Source organism: Pituophis catenifer, unplaced genomic scaffold (assembly GCF_029215685.1).
Source record: "Pituophis catenifer annectens isolate HBS135680 unplaced genomic scaffold, rPitCat1.0.hap2 SCAF_6, whole genome shotgun sequence".
NCBI lineage: Eukaryota > Metazoa > Chordata > Lepidosauria > Squamata > Colubridae > Pituophis > Pituophis catenifer.
The window spans coordinates 14,128,199-14,148,155 of record NW_027256886.1 but is presented as its reverse complement, the minus strand read 5'-3'; the positions used below and the strand labels follow the sequence as shown (position 1 = coordinate 14,148,155).

The 19,957-nt window shown below is 42.3% G+C and overlaps 1 protein-coding gene across 1 annotated transcript; it reads right to left on the bottom strand.

The window, feature by feature from the left end:
- Positions 1-253: 253 nt before the first annotated feature.
- GHSR (growth hormone secretagogue receptor) lies at positions 254-10,456 on the bottom strand. Its single transcript, XM_070945643.1, has 2 exons — positions 9,730-10,456; positions 254-849 (listed from the first exon to the last, which is right to left on the bottom strand). Exons 1-2 carry the CDS (start codon positions 10,454-10,456, stop codon positions 542-544), a joined length of 1,035 nt encoding a protein of 344 aa, XP_070801744.1. The 3' UTR covers positions 254-541.
- Positions 10,457-19,957: the final 9,501 nt, after the last annotated feature.

Here is a 19,957-nt window from a genome sequence, read left to right as displayed (position 1 = left end):
CACAGGGATGAAGGAAATCATCCTTTCTGGCCTCTGTCAAGGTCTTCCTGCCTACATAGGAGAGGGAAGTTTCCTTGCTTTTGATGACATTCCTTCCTTTATTATGCAGTACGAAATACATACAGATCCCATCTGGTGGGGAAACATTTTCAATGAGCTTCTGCATCACAGCTAGTTCCTCCCCATGCCAGGCTGCCCAGCACAAAGACAGGTTCCATTTAGTTCACATTTGTGCTTTATAAACATAAGCCACCTCAATTCCCATCTTTATGCATAGAATCATAGGCACTGGAAATGATTCAAAAGGATAGCTGTTTCACCCACTGCTGATGAATATATTTACACAGAACATCTGTCATAATATTCCTCGCAGCTGTGCTTTTTTTTTTTAACCCCTTTTTCGTTTCCATACCTGAGTTTTCACATTGCAAGCCCTCCCAATCATGAAAAGAAACAAACACTCCATCTTTTAGCCAGCCTGAATACCTTTCCCCCCCTTCTCTAGTGGCTTTTAAGTGACACCTCGGTCCATCCTCTGCCGTCACGTCCCTCTGATCCTGGACTCTGTCCAAGTGTGGCATCTTCTCTCCGTCATCGCCAAAAGCTTTTTCTTCCTCGGCGGCTTCATTCTAAAGAGCCTGTAAGCTGCTTCTCGGTATTTCTTTGACATGATGTTGTACAGGATTGGGTTGATGGCAGCGCTTAAGTAGAAGAGAACGAAGGAGACCACGTTGCAGTACTGGCTGATAACGGCGATATCCAAAGATTCGACCTCGAAGGATTTGGAAAAGAGATAACGTCCTAAGTAGAAGGGCAGCCAGCAGAGGACAAAAGCCAAAACCACCACCGCTAGTTAAAAAAAGTAAGAGAGAGAATGATTAACAGAGTTGGAAGGGATCTTGCAGATCATCTAGTCCAACCCCCTGCCTAAGCAGGAGACCCTACATCTGCCTCTGCCTAGGATTGAACTCACAACCTCCTGATTGTGAGGCAAGAGCTCCACCTCTAGGCCACAGCAGCTAGTTAAGAAAGGAAGGACAAGTGCATATGAAAGTGAATTAAAATATTTGCTAAGGTTTCTCTTTTTAATTCAAGGATCAAGGCACAGAGGACAGAAAAACCAAGCTGGATTTTGAGATGGGAATCTGAGCTACCCATCTTGGAAGAAGAAGCAGGAGAAAAGGAATGCTTCAACTATTCTTCCTGCAACAAATGTCTTAGAATAATAATAGAGTTGGAAGGGACCTTGGAGGTCTTCTAGTCCAACTCCCTGCTTAGGTAGGAAACCCTACACCACTTCAGACAAATGGTTATCCAAGATCTTCTTAAAAACTTCCAGTGTTTGGAGCATTCACAACTTCTGGAGGCAAGTTGTTCCACTGATTAATTGTTCTAACTGCCAGGAAATTTCTCCTTAGTTCTAAGTTGCTTCTCTCCTCCAGCTGTTCCTTGTTGTTCATCAAACAACACATCTGGAGAACAGTGAGTAGAACCAGCCAGAACAAGAGGCCATTGGAGAAAGATGCAAAGAGAAACCAATCTTCATCTCTCATCCATAAGCCTTGTACAGAAGCTACTATTTATTTGGCTTTATGGAAAAAGTTTCTGGTCTTGGGCAGCTAATAATCTCTCAAATTCTTATCGGCCTTATACAAAAGTCAGTGGTAGCCTACTTTATCATTTTTACTTACATTGTTTCTCCAAAATGTTAGAAATCTCTTGGAGCAGATGAGACAAAAGGACACAAAAAGAAGCACGGTGTAGTCTGCAGGTTCACCAATTTGAAACCCTGACTCTTGTTGCTGATATGTTATCAAAATCAATTTTTCATATCATTCCCCAGCAGTATTTCTACTCAAGGCCCCAAAAGATCAGATACCACCTTGGTATCTGATCTTTTGCAGGACATTTGCAGGACAAAGCCCTAAGAGCTAATCTTTCCTCTACCATCATCTCATGCACCAAGGAACTCTGGACAGCCAATGCCTCGTTCTTTACAACTTCCCCAGGTATCCTAAGAGCTACAATAGAAAGGAGAAACTCACATAGTTCTGTTACATAAACTGGGTTACATGAAAGCTTCTTTGGTCCATAGTATATAACCTTATTTTTTTTATTAAAAAAAAAATCTCAGTTGCGACTAAGTCTTGTTTATGAATTGACACACACTAACTTACTTCGTTGATTTCTGTTGGATTTGGGACAGAGCGGGTTTCAGCAGGTTCTGACCAGTTCTGGAGAACCGGTAGCGGAAATTTTGAATAGTTCAGGGAACCGGTAAATACCACCTCTGACTGGCCCCACCCTCATCTATTCTCTGCCTCCCGAGTCCCAGCTGATTGTAAGGAAAGGTGAGAATGGAGATTTTTATAGTATCCTTCCCCTGCCACTGGCTGATGGCATCCCGAGGAGGCCCTCTCTGTGGGAGCGCACAGGTCGGTGGGAGGTCATCGGTAGCAGCAGGCGGTCTGGAAGATAACTAGGTCCTATGCCATGGAGCGCTTTAAAGGTGGTGACCAACACCTTGAAGCGCACCTGGAAGACCACTGGGAGCCAGTGCAGCTCACGCAGGAGTGGTGTTATGTGGGAGCGCCAGGCAGCTCTCGTAATTACCCGTGCGGCCGCATTCTGGATCTTGACAAGCAAAAGGTATTATTATCCACCGAGTAGAGAATCACCTTGTGTAATTCATCATAAGTGAGACCACTGGTAGTTGTCACTTACTGGTGGAAAATAAGATGAAAGACAGCTACAAGCTAAAGCATCAATATATTACTTCAAGAGTCACAGGCAAGATACTGTTCAACACCAGGTCTAGTTACATGAGTTTCTCACAGAAGTCTGATTCCTGTAGAACCAGGGTCCGAAATGAAACTGCTCTTACATTCCTCTGAGAAAATAATTCCCCTTGGGGTCCTGCCACAGAATATAGGTAAACACAGATGAAATTATTTCTTAGGAAGACCATGGACGTTTTCAAATGTGTATGTATCTTGTCTGTGGTAGAAGTGTCTATGTCAATGCCAATGGGCTTGATAGATTGATGACCTCATAACAATTCCAACTGGAAACAGAAAAGGAGATTGTATCAACCGTGTTTTCAGTTGCTGAAAATAAAAAGGGTTAATTATAAATCAGGACAAAGAATAAGGTGCTAATCAATCTGTTAAGAGTTGTCATGGACCCAGTGGTGAAATGTAAAATTTGTTATTATTGGTTCTGTGGGTGTGGCTTGGTGGTAGTGGGTAATATGACTGAGTGGGCATGGCCAACTTTTTTTTTTCTTTTAAAACCATTTGTAAAAAAAATGCTTTTAAAGCCTCTGACGATCCCAGCTGACTTTCCTGATCAGCAGAGGCTTTCTTTAAAAAAAAAAAAAAAGCCTCTGACGATCCCAGCTGACTTGCCTGATCGGCAGAGGCTTTTTTTCCCCTTTAAAAACATTTTTTCTATAACCTCTTCGGCCAAAGAGGTTGTAGAAAAAATGCTTTTAAAAGCTTCTGATGATCCCAGCTGAGCCGCGCGATCATCTTTTTTTTTTACTTTTAAAACTATTTTTTCGGCCAAAGAGGTTGTAGAAAAAATGCTTTTAAAAATAAAAAAAAAAGCCTCTGATTTTTTGCTACCGTTTTTTTGCTACCAGTTCTCCGAACCACCTGCCTCCATCGCTACCGTATCGGGCGATCCGGTCCGAACCGGAAGCATTTCACCCCTGCATGGACCCATACAATTCATTGGTTACAGGAATAAAGTGAGTGTAGTGGTTCAATTAGGAAGACCCAGATTTAAACCCATCCTCTAGATAGACATTTCCTTGAATGATTGAACCAGTCACTCTCTATCTCTGCCCACATTACTCATAGGGATGCTATCCTGATATAAACTGCCATGAGCAATTGAAAAAAAAGCAGGACATAAATCTGGTAAATACATACGATATATCCTCGACCCTTTTGTTCCCTGAAGCCATATAAAGTACATCAGTCACCTGTCAGCCCTGGAGGCCATCTTTTTCTTTGGATCTTCAGGGCTGCCACACTTAGTGCTGTGGGAAACTGGGAGGGGGGATTGCATAGAGCGGTGGAGATATTTAGCCATAATAACATTCCTTTCTCTGAGAGTCAAGGACTTTTGGGCCTGCACCTGGAGTGGCGTGACTGGGAGGCATCTCCAGTTGGGACACTGCATTGATTGGACCATGTGATGGACATGTGGGGGCAGGGGAAGGGACTTGGACTTTCCTTTGGGTGGGGAAAACCTGGAACCTTCAGATTTGGGTTTTCCCAGATGTGCCAATGTGACATCTCTAATAAAATAGAACTTTTGAGGAATTTCTAGCCTCGGAGTCTTCTTTCATTGGGGGTGTTACTTGGAACCCTGACATCATCTTCAAATCAATCTGGGTTCCTGGTGACTTTCTGGATATAGCCATACAGTTCTTCTATTGAATTAACTTTTGGAGGGCATATCAGTGGTCTCAAAACATTACCTGTCCTAGTGATAATGGGAATAAACAATCAACAAATAAACCTGCCATTTTCTTCACTATAATATCTCTACCCAACTTGAATATCGCTACCCAAGGTAACTTTTTTACAGAAAAGCAGCAAATATTCATCACTCAATAAATTTTTGGGAGGATAAACAAGTCTTCATCTGTTATGGAAAGGAAAAAAATACTATTGGTGGTCGAATCGATTGGGCTCTCGTGTTTCAGATTTGGAGGAAGGACAACAAACTTTCAGTTCCTTAATTTATTACTACCTTAATTCCTTAATTTATTACTACCTTAATTCCTTAATTTATTACTACAGTCTCACTTTCAACAATGAAGATGTCCTGAGATTTTCTGCCTGAATGTCAAAATAATTGGGCCATTTTAGTGTCCCCAAGGCTACTAACAGAGGAAACATCATTTGCCTGTCAGCCCAAAAAGTTTGGAGTCAACTCTTGTGGGAAACGGAGGTTGGACTAGGTCCCTTCCAACTCTGTTAATCTGTTTAAATCTCCAGTGGTGAAAGATCTGAAATATAAGCCTGATGAGAGAGAGCTAAAAGTTGGGTTAGGTTCAGCCTACTGCGATAATTGAAGGGAAACATGATGGCAGTCTTTAAAATCTGAAAAGCTCTTCTACAAAAGAGGTGTGGACCTATTCTCCATTTTTACAGATGAGAATCTTGTAGCATCTTAAAATAATGACCTTCCAATAAAATGCCACAGAGCATTTAATGTAACTCTCATTGTGATTTATGGGGGGAAAAATCAAATTGTCATGTCTATGTTGAATGCTCTTCAGAAAAGAAATCAGAGCTGGGAAAGAGTCTTGAATTCTAGGGGGAGAATGGCAACTGAAGGCAAATGATGTCAATTGAAAGGCAACAGATCCCTCTGCAGTCAGGACTATAACCACAAAGTACTCCAGGGTTTGTTTTTTTTCCCCACTTAACCAAGAAATAAAATTCAGAGATCTACGGTTGGTCCACCAAAAGAAACAAGAATGACTGAAAGCCGAAATTATTGCAAATTGACACTTATTGTAGCTATTACCTTCCTCTTTGGATCACATTTAAAGAGTCTGGGAGAATACGGAGTCGATAACTATCTCTGGAGTTGAGTGGCTTTAAATTTTTTAAAAAAATAATAAGGTGAAAAAGACCAACCCCTTTATTGTGGTTTGTAAAACCAATGACTTTCTATAGCAATACAGAAAAACCATTCCTTTTTCTTTTCCCCAACCATCTTTCTTGCAACTTGCAACACATTTTTTTCCTTAACCTAATAAAATGGCTGTTTCACACACAATGTGCTTAACCAGGTCAAATAGAAGTCAGGGGTGGGCTTCAGATCCTTTAGCAACGGGTTCGCTGCCCCGCTGCTGGGTGGGCGTGGCCATGGTGGGCCTGGCCTAGTCGGCCACCTGCACCATGGCAGGCGGGGAGGCTTTTTTGTTTCCCTGGGATCCGGAGGGCCTCCGGAAGCCAGAAACAGGCCCATTTCCGGACTTCCAGAACCTCCGGTAGGCCCATTTTTTGCCCTCCCAGACCCTCCGTGTGGCCCCTGCACTTACCTGAAATGATTAACGGGCCATGAGGAGACTCCTGGGAGGAGAAGGGCGGGGTGGGCATGGCCAGCCAGAGGTGGCATTTGAGGGTCCACCGAACCCCAACTATCCTTGACTAGAGGATCGCCTGAACCTTGCCGAACCCCCAGGAGCCCACCTCGAGTAAAGTCCTTGCATACCCTGTTAAACATTTATTTACTTAAAACCTTTATATAGCCACTCACCTTAATACCAAACTATGGGCAGCTGACAACCTAGAAATAAGAACAATATATATATATATATTGTTTATAAAAATAAACAAAAAAAAAACCCCAATAAAAACCAAAATCTGGTGCTGCCACCATACTACACTGATGCAATTTATTTCATTCATATCTTTGACCTCACTCTACTCCAATGCATTGGGGCAGGGCCAAGTCCTGAATCTAGAAAATTAAAATAAGGGTGACTGTCAGATCCAGCCTTCCATCCTTTCTAAGGTAGGTAAAATGAGGACCCAGATTGTGGGGGCAATAAACTGACTTTGTATAAATATACAAAAGTATGAAGGCTATTGCTTAATGCATTGTAAGCCGCCCTGAGTCTTAGGAGAAGGGCGGCATATAAATCAAATTTTTTTAAAAAAAGGTGCCTCTGCAGCAGGGGTGAAATGCTCTCGGTTCGGACCGGATCACTCGATCTGGTAGTGATGGCGGCGGGTGGTTTGGAGAACCGGTAGCGAAAATCCTTCCCCCCCGCCCATGCACAGCTGAGCCGCACGATTATCAGAGGCTTTTTTTACTTTTAAAAGCAATGTGTGCCACAGCTGATCACCCCCACTCTCTAGCGCTGTTCTACTTACCGCATGCCTCCCTTTGGCGTGCACTGTGCACACGCACCTTGCATTTGGTGCGTGGTGCACAGCCAGCGAACCGGTAGTAAACCGGTTCAGATTTCACCACTACTCTGGAGGCAAGTTATCACAATTACTCTTTGTCACATATTCCCAAGCAGAAAACTGCACTCTTCAGACTTCATGGATTTCCTCACTCGGGTTTCAAAGTACAGGATTCTGACCCAATCAGGTCTATCAAACTGTCTTGTATCAGTTTCTTTAAGGGAAAATAAATCTGTAGATTCTGACCATCATATCTGATCAGCAATGCTATATGCAAGAGCCGAGGTGGCGCAGTGGTTAGAGTGCAGTACTGCAGCTACTTCAGCTGACTGCTAGTTCAGCAGATCAAATTTCACCGGCTCAAGGTTGACTCAGCCTTCCATCCTTCCGAGGTGGGTAAAATGAGGACCCAGATTGTCAGGGCAATATACTATTTAGTATACTGTCTTTGGTGTAAGCCGCCCAGAATCCTCAGAGAATGGGCGGCATAGAAATATTATTATTATGAAGAAGAAGAAGAAGAAGAAGAAGAAGAAGAAGAAGAAGAAGAAGAAGAAGAAGAAGAAGAAGAAGAAGAAGAAGAAGAAGAAGAAGAAGAAGAAGAAGAAGAAGAAGAAGAAGAAGAAGAAGAAGAAGAAGAAGAAAATCTTAACTTAACTTGACTTAAAAATCTATCCAACACAATATTCAATCTGATCATTAAAGATCCAATGGATATTCATACCTAAGATGTTAAACTTGATAGCTTTAACCTGGGTTAGGCTATGGCTCAGTCACAATTTGGTAAAGTTAGGACTCCATATATTGCAGAATGCTAGAAAGTCAGTTAAGCAAGTTAAGTGTTCTGCAAACTGAACTTTTAAGGAATATGACTGTGTTTTATGACTTTTCCAAATCTGAAAGCCTTTTCTAGTTATTTCAAAGATGTTGGAAAGTCATAGCAGGAAGAGATGTGATCATCAGAACCTTATGCATTTCACCATCTGCATGAGGAACCAAACAGATATTTGACCTGACCTAACCAGTTCACTGAAGATAGTGAAAAAGTACACCCTGCAGGAGTCCAGAGACAATCATTATTTCATTTTTCTAGGTCTTTAAATCGTGTCCTCATGTTCTTATTTATGTTTTATGAACATGCCAGTTCAGTTTAAAAATGGTACACTTTTTAAAGTTATTTTTCTATATATATAAAAGCCAAATACCACTCACTCATCACAAAATCTCCAGAACAGTAAAGCCTACAAACTTGAAATTTGGCACGTATGTTCCTCTTGGCTTCTAGGTGCTCAGTAAGAAAGGATTTTTTGAAATGACCATCAGATCATTTCGTATACAGTATTATATTCACACGCTCTGAGGCTAAGGAGTTAGACGTTCTACTCCCCCTCCCCACCTGAAAGGAACTCTGTCCCAACTGCCAGTTGTCTTATATTAACACACTCTGATGCTACCCCTTCGCTAAACCAGGTGTGGGTGTGGCCAGGGCATGACTCATCCAGCCTGTGGGCTGGGACATTCTACTCCCCCTCCCCCTCTGTTCCAACTGCCAGTTGCCCTGTATTAACACGCTCTGATCCTACGGAGTTACACATTCTACATTAAGTTTCAGGCTTTAAGTGTCAATTTATCACGCCCGAACACATAGTTTCGTAGTGAAGCACGGGTGTCCAGCTAGTTTATTATATGACTATCATGTTTTTCCTCCAGTAGCTCAAAATAGCATACCAATTTTTGTGCATCAACCACAGCAACAACCTTGTGAGTTAGGATGGTCAGAGAGTAAATGGCTGGCTCACAGTCATCCAGTGAACTTCCCTGGCTGAGGATGGAGTCGAAGCTGGGTGTCCTCACTTCAAATCCGTCCTAACAACTCTATCACACTTGGAGACATGGAAGCTAAAGCTTAGTGGACCTTTCTGATCAGTCCTCCTGTCCACATATCCAAATGGATATGTTCTAGATCAGGACCTCTTGGTCAAATGACAGTCTGGAGAATCATTGAGGAAGAATCCAATTTTTCATTATAGACCAGCGAGACATGCATAGCTATTATAACTAGCATATAATGCAATCTGCTAAAGAATGTAAGACTACACAAGCTGTTTTAAGTTGCACAGCATTCTTAATCGATCAATCAGAATAGAGTTGAAAGGGACCTTGGAGATCTTGTGCAACTCCCTGCTCAAGCAGGAGAACCTATACCATTTCAGACAAACAGAATGGTTGCAGGAACTGGGTATGTCTAGTTTAATGAAAAGAAGGACTAGGGGTGACGTGATAACAGTGTTCTGATATCTCAGGGGTTGTCACGAAAAAAAGGGAGTCAAGCTATTCTCCAAAGCAACTGAGGGTAGAACAAGAAGCAATGGGTGAAAACTAATCAAGGAGAGAAGCAACTTAGAACTAAGAAGAAATTTCCTGACAGTTACAACAATTAACCAGTGGAACAACTTGCCTCCAGAAGTTGTAAATTCTCCAACACTGGAAGTATTTAAGAAGAGATTGGACAACCATTTGTCTGAAATAGTATAGGGTTTCCTGCCTGAGCAGGGGGTTGGACTAGAAGTCCTCCAAGGCCGCTTCCAATTCTGTTATTCTATTCTAAATGGCTGTCCAGTCTCTTCTTAAATCTAATCTGAAGGACATGTTCTTTGTTACTGAAAATGTTGCATGTTTCAACACGACTTTTAATTGGTTCAATAAACAATATTATGAATCTCACATCTTGGATTTACAGAATAAGCAGGCTTGTCTTGGGGAAAAAAAAATAGATCAGGTACCTTACCTAGCATTTTTATTGTTTGTCTGTTGTACTTGTCCCTGATGGAGGTCTTTGGCCCAATGTTTTTCTTCTTTCGCTTCCAAAGCTTCCGCACAATGAGGCTGTAGAGAACGGTCAAGCAAAAAACGGGCAGGAAAAAGAAGACGCTAGAGGTCCACACCATAATGGTCAGCAGCCCTGAATGAATGGCATACTCTGTGATGCGACATTCGTTGGTATCCAAAGGATTTGTCCCATTCTCATGCTCAACTCCAACCAGAACAAAGATGGGCCCAGCACTGACAAAAGAGATCACCCAGAGCACGAGGATAAGGAGTTTGACTTTGGTCTTGGTGATCATCGCCTTGGCCCTGAGTGGAAAGCAGACCGCAAAATATCTCTCGGCGCTCAAGGCTGTGATGTTGAGTATGGTTGAGTATGTGCAACACTCACTGACAAATTGGAAGAGCTTGCAGAGAAGATCCCCAAAATTCCAGGGCCGATACTGCCAGAGGCGGAAGAGGTCTAGGGGCATGCAAAGGAAGATCAAGAGATCTGAGAAAGCCATACTGGAGAGGTACAAGTTGGTAGTTGTCCTCATATCTCGGAACTTAAAGACCACCAGCATTGTCATCATGTTTCCACTAATCCCAATCGTGAAGAAGAGCAAACAAGTGACAGTGACACCTGTGAGGAGAGGTGCAGGGAACAGGTAGGAAGCTTCAGTCTCTGTATTGTTGTCATAATCCATGATGAGCTGCAAGTCGCTCTCGTTATGCATTCAGTCAGTGTTTGTTGATCTGAAGGGACTACATCAGCTGCTTCCTCATATCTGAGAAGAACGAGGCAATGGGCTCTGATAAAGGCAAGAAATAGACAGCTGAGAGATGCTAAATGAAAACAAACAAGACAGGTAAGCAAGACGTGGATTGGAGGGTGGGGGGAAGAAAGAGGACATTCAATCTAACATGAAAACTTTCCAGTCCCTTCATGAGATTCAGCTTCCTCTAACAAAGTAACTCCTCTACCATATTCATCGTTTTGCTTCTGCATTAATCATGAGCTGGTTCACGTGTCTATTTCATCATTGGGAGTTCTCTCGGTTAGAAGGAGGGCTGCTGAAAATGGGAATGTCTACCTTGGAAAGCTGTGGTCCTTCTCTCCAGAGGGACCTGCTGCTCACATCCATTTTTGGATGGAGGCTGCAGTCACTGATGAAAAAGCATGCATGGAGGAACCAGAATATAGAAGCAACACTCTGAAACAAACCAAGCTGAGCTTCTGCTTCCACCCCTTTAACCAATACGAGCCTTTGTGTCAATGTCACTTCCACTTCTGACACCAAAGTGTTTGTGAAACCTTTTCCACCTACAGGCATTCTTTTGCATTATTTACCTGGATTATCAAAGGTCACTGTGGTATAATGAGAAGCTCAACCTGTGAATTTAATAGTGCCAAGACATCTGGAAGGCATCAGTTCAGGGAAGAATCAATTATTATGCAGTGAAATCAGAATTCAAGAACTAGTTGACCTATCAAACCCAATCAGTACATTTCAGGACTTGTAAGATGCATTCACACAAGAAACCCATTTTCTAATCTATTTTCATTAAGCATTAAACTCCTAAACAAGTCTACAATAAAATAACTCAAGAATAACAAAGGGACAAATTTAACAAAAGCAAATTATTTGGTGTTTCATTGATTTAGTTGTGTGAATTCAGCTTTATTCTCTTAACCTAGCCTAACCAGCATTTTTACAGGATAAATTTCTGTGAGGGAATGGTCTGTTGTTTCAGCAAGAGTAGAGTAAAAAGTAAATAACTAGACATTTAGTTTATCATGCTTTCAGTCCAAATAAATGGCATTTTTCAAATAACTGAGGAAAATTAATAAAATATAGCATAACTGGTGAAATATAATAAACTATAAACCAACTGTGGAGCTTGCACTTTCCAAAAGTGCTAAAAGAGGAGGGGGATATCTTACAGTTTGTCTGTCTGTCCTTCCATCCATCCTTCCATCCATCCATCCATCCATGCTACCCTAGTCAGATGCATATCACCAATCAAGATTTTTTTAAAAAATCTCTCCATCTGGAGTAATGACAAGATGCTGGCTTACTCCCCTGGATTCTGCTTGAATGTGTCCCAACCTCATCGTTTTATTTCCTTTTTATTGCTGAGCGTTTTGATCAAATCCCAGTTGATGAACTCTTCTCTCTCTTTTTTTTTTTGAAAAAAAACTGTGCACAGTTCAGGAGAGCAGAGCAGGGTTAAAGCAAACTAAAATACTATCCTTCGGTAGGAGAACTCTTCCAATGGCTATAGAATTCCAGGGCACAGGAGGGGAAAGTGCCAACCTCCCATCTATGATTATTATTATTTTTTTTGGCAGTATTATTAATAATACTATTAATAGTATTCATATTCATTAGGCATGAGACACCCCCCCTCCTCCTGAATTTCAGGTAGGTGGTCCGCAGGTGGCATCTAAACGATGAAGAAGAGGGCATCTCCTGCCTTTCAAAGGGGTCCATTATGCGGGGGGGGGGGGGGCCGCCGAGAGAGTCCCCTAAATAAGAAAGTCTGATTCCTCTCCTGGAGCAGCCCCCCCCTCCCATCATGACCTACTCGCCGCCGCCTTACCTGGCCCACTCCCACGGCCAACTTTTCTCCTTCTGTCCCGCGTGGCGCGGAAGAACCGCAGGAACGGGCTGAGAAGCGGAAAGGCAGGGTCGGCACGCCCAGCCGGTTACTCGCGCCCCCCTCGCTTTCAAAGACGCCCCTGATACCGGGCTGCAGAAAGCGCTGAGCAGGGCAGAGCGCGCGGCTTCAAGCCTCGGAAGGGTTGGGAAAGGAGCAACAGAAGCAGCTTATTGTTATCATCATCATCATCATCATCATCATCATCATCAGCCTCATTAGCCTCATGACTCTTGTTTCCACGCATGCATCGCACACAATGAGCGTGGCATCGACCGTCCCCAGAAAGGATCGACCTTGGGGAGCATCTGCAGCGGAGACGGGGCGCTCTCTCCCTCCCTCCCGCAGCGCCTCGGCTCAGCTCTCCGCCTCCCTCCCCGACGGACACAACAGTCCCCAGCAAAGAGCCCGAATCCGACTGGGAGCGAGCGCCTCGGGGGGAAGTGAGGATGGGCAACGCGCACAGAAAAAGGCTCTGAGGACGGTCCAAGGGCTGGATCGGGAGGCGAGAGAGAGCCCAGCAGCGTGTCTGGAAAAGCAAAGGAGCGGTGGGATCCCGCGGGGACGTGGTTCCGCTCTCAGCGACCTGATCGACTTGATTCGGATGATCCTCCTCCTCCCTCCCCCCCGCCGCCCATTGAACGCGTTTCCCCCGATCCCTGTAATCTACCGATCCCTGAATGAACTGAGCGGGTCAGGTTCGGAGAAAAAGGCGAAAACCACAGAGCCATCGTGAAACCAAACCAAGTTTAAGCGCACGGTGAAAACGCCGCTTGGTTTAAGGGTATCAGGCAGGGGTGAAATCCAGCAGGTTCTGACAGGTTCTGGAGAACCGGTAGCGGAAATTTTGAGTAGTTTGGAGAACCGGCAAATACCACCTCTGGCTGGCCCCAAGGGTGGGGAGGGAATGGAGATTTTGCAGTATCCTTCCTCTGCCATGCCCACCAAGCCATGCCCACTAAGCCACACCATGCCCACCAAGCGACGCCCACAGAACCACTAGTAAAAAAATTTGAATTTCCTCTCTGGTATCAGGTGAGCTCTGCCGTTGGCTGAGTTCCATGATCGTGCATTAAGTCCTGATCCTGTCTCAGTTTGGATTGGTTTCAGCGGATTCGGTGGACCTGGAAGTTTTCAATTGCAAACCGTGATTTATTAAAGTTGCTTTTTTTGTATCAAGGAATGGGTCTGACTATCAGTCTATGGCCGTTCCTCTGGCATAGCACCGTTTCAGGTAGAGAGCTCTCTCTGCCACCAATGTTCTTGATAAACGGGAGGATTTAGAATTTTCAGCACACTAAGAGTGTGACTTTTGTTGTTCAATGATTCAGTCTTTGTCAGTTGGCCATAATTCCACCCAGAACTGATTGTGAGAAACTGCTCTTATAACCTCATATTTCTGCCATACCAACATTTTGTCTTCTGTTGTTCTCCTCTTCAATTGCCTTCGATTTCCCCAAACTTTAGGATCTTTCCCAATGACTTTGTTTTTGCCATATGTGTCCAATTATCTGAGCTTTGCCTTCATTATCAGAGCTTCCAATCAGCGCCATGGTTTCACTTCACCTAATTTCTTCTTGGGGAAAGGAAATGTGCTAGCACTGAGTCACACTTTCTGTGTTTAAAGCTTTGATAGCATTAGCAATAGCACTTAGACTTATATACCGCTTTACAGTGCTTTACAGCCCTCTGTAAGTGGTTTACAGAGTCAGCATATTGCCCCCAACAACCTGGGTCCTCATTTTACCCACCTTGGAAGAATGGAAGGCTGAGTCAATCTTGAGCCTGGTGAGATTTGAACTGCCAAATTGCAGGCATCCAGCAGTCAGCAGAAGTAGCCTGCATTACTGCACTCTAACCACTGTGCCACCGTGGCTCATTCTCCAGTTGGATGGAACAGTGTGATAATTGCAGCCAAGGTGTCTCAGAGTTAGAATTATACTCCAAGACTTACAAATAATAGTTTGCTTTTTTCCCCTCTCATCATTACAATTTTGCTACATACCTCTTACTTGCTGGGATAATACCTACATCCAAGTCTATCTTCAGCAGCAGATTTTAGCAGCTGGCAGGCACCCATTCAATGGTGATTTGAACTGTGCAGAAGTTAATAGTGCCAAATTAAGACACTGTACTGCACTATAAGGAAAACCAAATCTACTGTAGTTCATGAGAAAGAGGTAGCAGAGGACCATGGACAGCTCCAAGTGAGACTGGTTAGTCCTGTTCTCTCCCATTATTAGGACAATTATTAGGAAAATGTTGATTCAGCATCCCTCCTGATTTTTTTATTTTATTTTAGCAGGCCTGAACTGTAGTGTTGTGAAATCTACACATTCTCTGTGGAGGAAGGTTTTGGAATTTTGTATTCCCAAATTTCTGTAAGGCTAGAGATGGAGAAGGTGCTGGTGAAATACTGGCACTGAGACAGCAGATCATGAATGTGGACAGAATTGTCTTTCTCGCAACTGTCCATCAATTTAACTAGGACATTTGAAATTTGTCCAATATATCTAGAGGGCACCAAGATAGGGAAAGGTTTTATCATCCCCTTCTACTATCCTGTCAGAAGTGTTAAGAATTTAACACTTGCTTTTATTGCTTGGTTGGTTGTTTCCACCGAGCAAGTTGATTGGACCAACTCCATATTTCAGCTCTTTTTAGGTCTACTAGTTACTTGAGGCAAAGAAATTGTATGAATGTTAAATATAAACTATAAACAACTTTTGACAAGCTCACACATATTGGACTTGTAGAGGGAAAGAATGTAATGGGAACAAGAAAAATGGACCAACTACTCCAAGCTCTCAAGAGGTTGGTTTTAGTCTCCAAAGTGTCACACTTATTTAGAACTAAAGGTAAAGGTAAAAGGTAAAGATTCCCCTCGCACATATATGCTAGTTGTTCCTGACTCTAGGGGGCGGTGCTCATCTCTGTTTCAAAGCCGAAGAGCCAGCGCTGTCCGAAGACATCTCCGTGGTCATGTCATGTGGCCGGCATGATTAAACAGCAAAGGCACACACGGAACACTCTTACCTTCCCACCAAAGGTGATCCCTATTTTTCTACTTGCATTTTTTTTTACGTGCTTTCAAACTGCTAGGTTGGCAAAAGTTGGGACAAATAACAGGAGCTCACCCCATTACACGACACTAGGGATTCGAACCGCTGAACTGCCAACCTTTTGATCGATAAGCTCAGCATCTTAGAGACTGAGCCACCACGTCCCTATTTAGGACTAAACTAATCCCTATTATGTGTTGTGTGAATGGCTCCTGTGACTTGTGCCAAAGTTGAGGTTCACACACAAAAATATGGAGGCTTCATACAGGTCACCCTACGGGAGATAAATAAAACAGAAATAAGTGGAAGAGCACTATGGACTTGCTGGCTCCTGTGTATGGTAGCATCAATGTTAATCACAGTACTTTTTTTTTAATCCGCTAGAGGGAAAAAAATTAAGGTGGAAGTTGGAAAGGTTCCTCCCAGATTCTTTTGGGCTGGCTAAAATCTAAAGACAGTAGCCAAGGGCAACCAAGCTTGCACTCAAGCAAACAGAAGCACATCAGCTGGCTTATGGGAAGAAATTTGTTGTTTAGTTCTTACTTTCTGCCTGGACCCTATTCATTGATGGAATTTTCATACAGAATACCTGCATCACAGCTGTCTAATCTACTGTTAAGAGTATTCTCCGATGTTCCACTCCATTCTCAGAACAGTGATGATTTTAAGAAGCTGAAGCAAAATGATATTGTAATGTCCACTAGGCAAATGCTGGGTTGATGGAGTGGCAGATAATAGCCAATTTCTTTCTCCATATCCATGATGAGAAATGAATACCAGTTCTCTTATAATGGTTCTGCAATATTAACATTACTTCTTTAAAAAAAAAGTTCAGAACCACACGATGGGAAATGAAATAAATGACCAAACTGGTGATGGAAGTTTCAGATTTTTTTTAAAAAAATAATCTATTTAAATTTGCATCCAGTTTTGCTCACCATGATATAAAGATGTTGAGACTCTAGAAAGAGTGCAGAGAAGAGCAACAAAGATGATTAGGGGATTAGAGCTTGAAACATATGGAGAATTATTGCAGGAATTGAAGATGAAAAGGATTATGGGGTGACATGATGGCACTGTTCTAATATTTGAAGGGCAGCTACAAAGATGAAGGGGTCAACCTATTTTCCAAAACATTTGAAGGCAGGGCAAGAAGCAATGGATGGAAACTAAGCAAGGAGAGAACCAACCTAGAACCAAGGAGAAATTTTCTGACCCTTAGAACAATTAATCAGTGGAATTACTTGCTTCCAGAAATTGTGGGTATTCCAACACTGGAAGTTTTTAAGAGATTGGACAACCATTTGTCTGAAATGGTATAGGTTTGAATAGGGAGTTGGACTAGAGCAGTGGTCCCCAACCTTTTTATCGCCGCGGCCCGCTGAGCGCGCGCAGGGGTGGGGGCACGGCCCAGGAGCTTTTGCGCACGGCCCATTGCGCACGGCCCAGGAGCCTTTGCACTGCAGCGTTCATGTCCCCCGGCCGCTGCGCGGCCCGGTGCCAGGTACTCCACGGCCCGGCACCGGTCCGCGGACCGGGGGTTGGGGACCACTGGACTAGAGGACCTCTACGGTCCTTTCCACACCTGTTATTGTATATACTGCATACAAGAGCATCAAGGATCACTTGGGGATGTAGTTCGCTCAATGCACCCTGAAAAAATCCCTCAATTCCACTCTATTCCACTCTACCCCAACCCTTTTTAATGTATTGCACAGCATGGAGCAATGAAAACAAAACTTGTGAGGCTACGAAAAGTATACAAATTGAAGGAAGACCTCGTTTCACTGCAAACTTCTTAGCGAAGCAAGACAAACAATTGACAGCTCTTGAAATTGCTTTCTGTTAATTCCTGAGGCATTTCTCAACAGCTGGTCTGTGTTGTGAAGACATCCTGTCTAACAGGATGGCACTTCAAAAACATTGGCTGCAGATGGAGGACACGCTACGACGAACTGAAGTTGGGAGGCAAAATGGCCGACCTTCTGTTACACACACTATATAATATGAAGAGGCTTAGGGGAATAGTTAAGAGAACTATACTAGAAAAAAGACTATTACTTAAGACATCAAGGACTGGATTTAAGAACTATTTATCCATTTCAAAACAGCCGTTTTTCCTATTAATTCCTCTCACACACACACCTGTACCCAGATATCCCAATGCACAATGTTTTCCTTTGGCATAGATTTCCTATTTCTCCAGAAAGAGGCAATTTTGAGGTACAGGTAGTCCTCAACCTATGACCATAATTGAGCCAAAAATTTATGTGGCTGAGAGAAATTTGTTAAGTGAGTTTTGCCTCATTGCATGACTTTTCTTGCCACATTTGTTAAGCGAATCACTGCAGTGGTTAAATTAGTAACATGGTTAAGTGAAATCTGGTTTCATTAACTTTGCTTGTCAGAATGTGGCAAAAGATAATCACATGACCCTGGGACACTGCAACCGTCATAAACGTGTGTTGTCAACCATCCGAATGTAAATCATGTGACCATGGGGATGTTGCAATGGTCATAAGTGTGAAAAATGGTCATAAGTCACTTTTTCACTGCCGTTGTAACTTTGGTCATCAAGTGAACTGTTGTAAGTCGAGGATTATTTGTAATTTCAATTTTTAAATATGTAGATTTAAAGGTTTATATTAGGTTTTAGCTTTAAGAATGACATTACACTTGTTTTCCTTTGTTTTTTTTTTATTTGATTTATATGCCGCCCTTCTCCGGAGACTCAGGGCGGCTTACAATGCGTTAAGCAATAGCCTTCATTCTTTTGTATATTTATACAAAGTCAGCTTATTGCCCCCACAAACTGGGTCCTCATTTAACCTACCTTAGAAAGGATGGAAGGCTGAGTCAACCTTGAGCCTGGTGAGATTCGAACTTACAGTAATTGCAGACAGCTGGTGTTAATCACAATGCTATCAGTCTGCTGAGCCACCAGGCCCTTTTCCTATTTGTTCCATTAATATAACAAATAATTTTATTATGAATTATAATTTTATAAATAAAATTATAAAATTTATAATTTTATTATAAATGTTGGTCATTTATTACTGTTTTCCATCTTTTTCTTTTGAATGATTTTTTGTGCATTTCCTTTCATGCTTGCAATAGAAATATGAAAGGAAAAAACACACATAGAAAAAATGAGCGGCCTTTGAAACAGCCTGCTGGTATTTTAGCCCTATGCATTAAAAAAAAAAAACTTTTGGCAGCAATGCATTGCTGCAGTTTGAATCTGTTTGCCTGACACAAAAACAGTAACTTGATCCATTGCTGTTATTCTTCCTGTTTTTTGCCATGCTATGGCATCTTTTTCCTCTTTCTGGAGACCGTGGCTCTCAGCCTTGTTGGCAAAGTTCCCAAGAATTCCCATCCGGAGGCTACTAAACAGCTTGCCAAGGCTTTTGTTCAGATGAAAGGAGGTGTGACAAGAAAAAAACGAGCCCACAATTAATTGGGAATTTTTTTTATTAAAAATGAAAGTACAAAACATCAGTAAATTTCACACTTAAAAAAGAAAATATACAAGAATTGAATCACTTTCTGATTGGTTGCATTTTCAAGCCTGCTGAAGAGCTCCATCACAGATAAACATTGTTATAAGCATTTTGTATCATGTGCAAAAAGGGATCATGCTTGTTTTTAAACTTAACTTTTTTAATTGTCTTTTTATTTTTGAAGTCTGTGTGTGGATGTGATTTATCTCTAATAAACCATTACATATGATCAGCTGCAAAAACTAAAAGAACCACAAGATGGCAGCAAGGAGACACAATAATGTGGTGGGTTTTGACACCATCTATTGGTGGTCTAGACTTGCCTGCCTGTAAACGATTGCCCTGGTTACAGTTCATATTAAAAGTGAATAGGCAAAAAGAGTTTGGCGATCTTCTCCTTTTTTCCTGCTTAAGTATTCTGTTTCTTCTGACTGTTTGAGGCAGTCAGAAAAATCCCATTTTTTAATTATATATATATATATATATATATACCACACATGACAGTATTTTTGATATCCATACTACTACTTTAAAAAAAACCCAAAGGATGTTCAAGAGCTTGCTATCACATTGCCTATATCCATTTGATAAACCAATTTTAATAAAGATGGAACTATCTAGCTAAATCGGTGCTTTGCTTCACAGTATAACCGACCATATTTGGGCTGCAAAATTTAAACTGTCCTAACAGTTTTGCTACCCATTAATGGTCATTCAGATTTTTGTCCCTCAGATTTGCTAAATTCACAGGAATAGGTCGTGGAGTCTTTATTTCCAGACCTTTCCAATTCTTTCTTCTCGGATATCACCATGAGTATGACAGTTGAGGTATGAGGGCGGCCATGTTTTTACATACTTGCTACTAACCACGCAAAATCTCCCAATATTATTTCAACACAGTTTCCAGGGAGCTCTTAGTCAGACCCCTTGGACTTGTCATCCCAAACTGGAGACCATCAAACTGGATTGGCTCCGCTCAGAA

Coding starts and splice junctions, on each gene's coding strand:
- GHSR (XM_070945643.1), bottom strand. CDS start 10,456: ATGGATTATGACAACAATACAGAGACTGAAGCTTCCTACCTGTTCCCT. Junction 850..9,729: donor ACAAACAATAAAAATGCTAG/GTAAGGTACCTG, acceptor TTTTTTAACTAG/CGGTGGTGGTTTTGGCTTTT.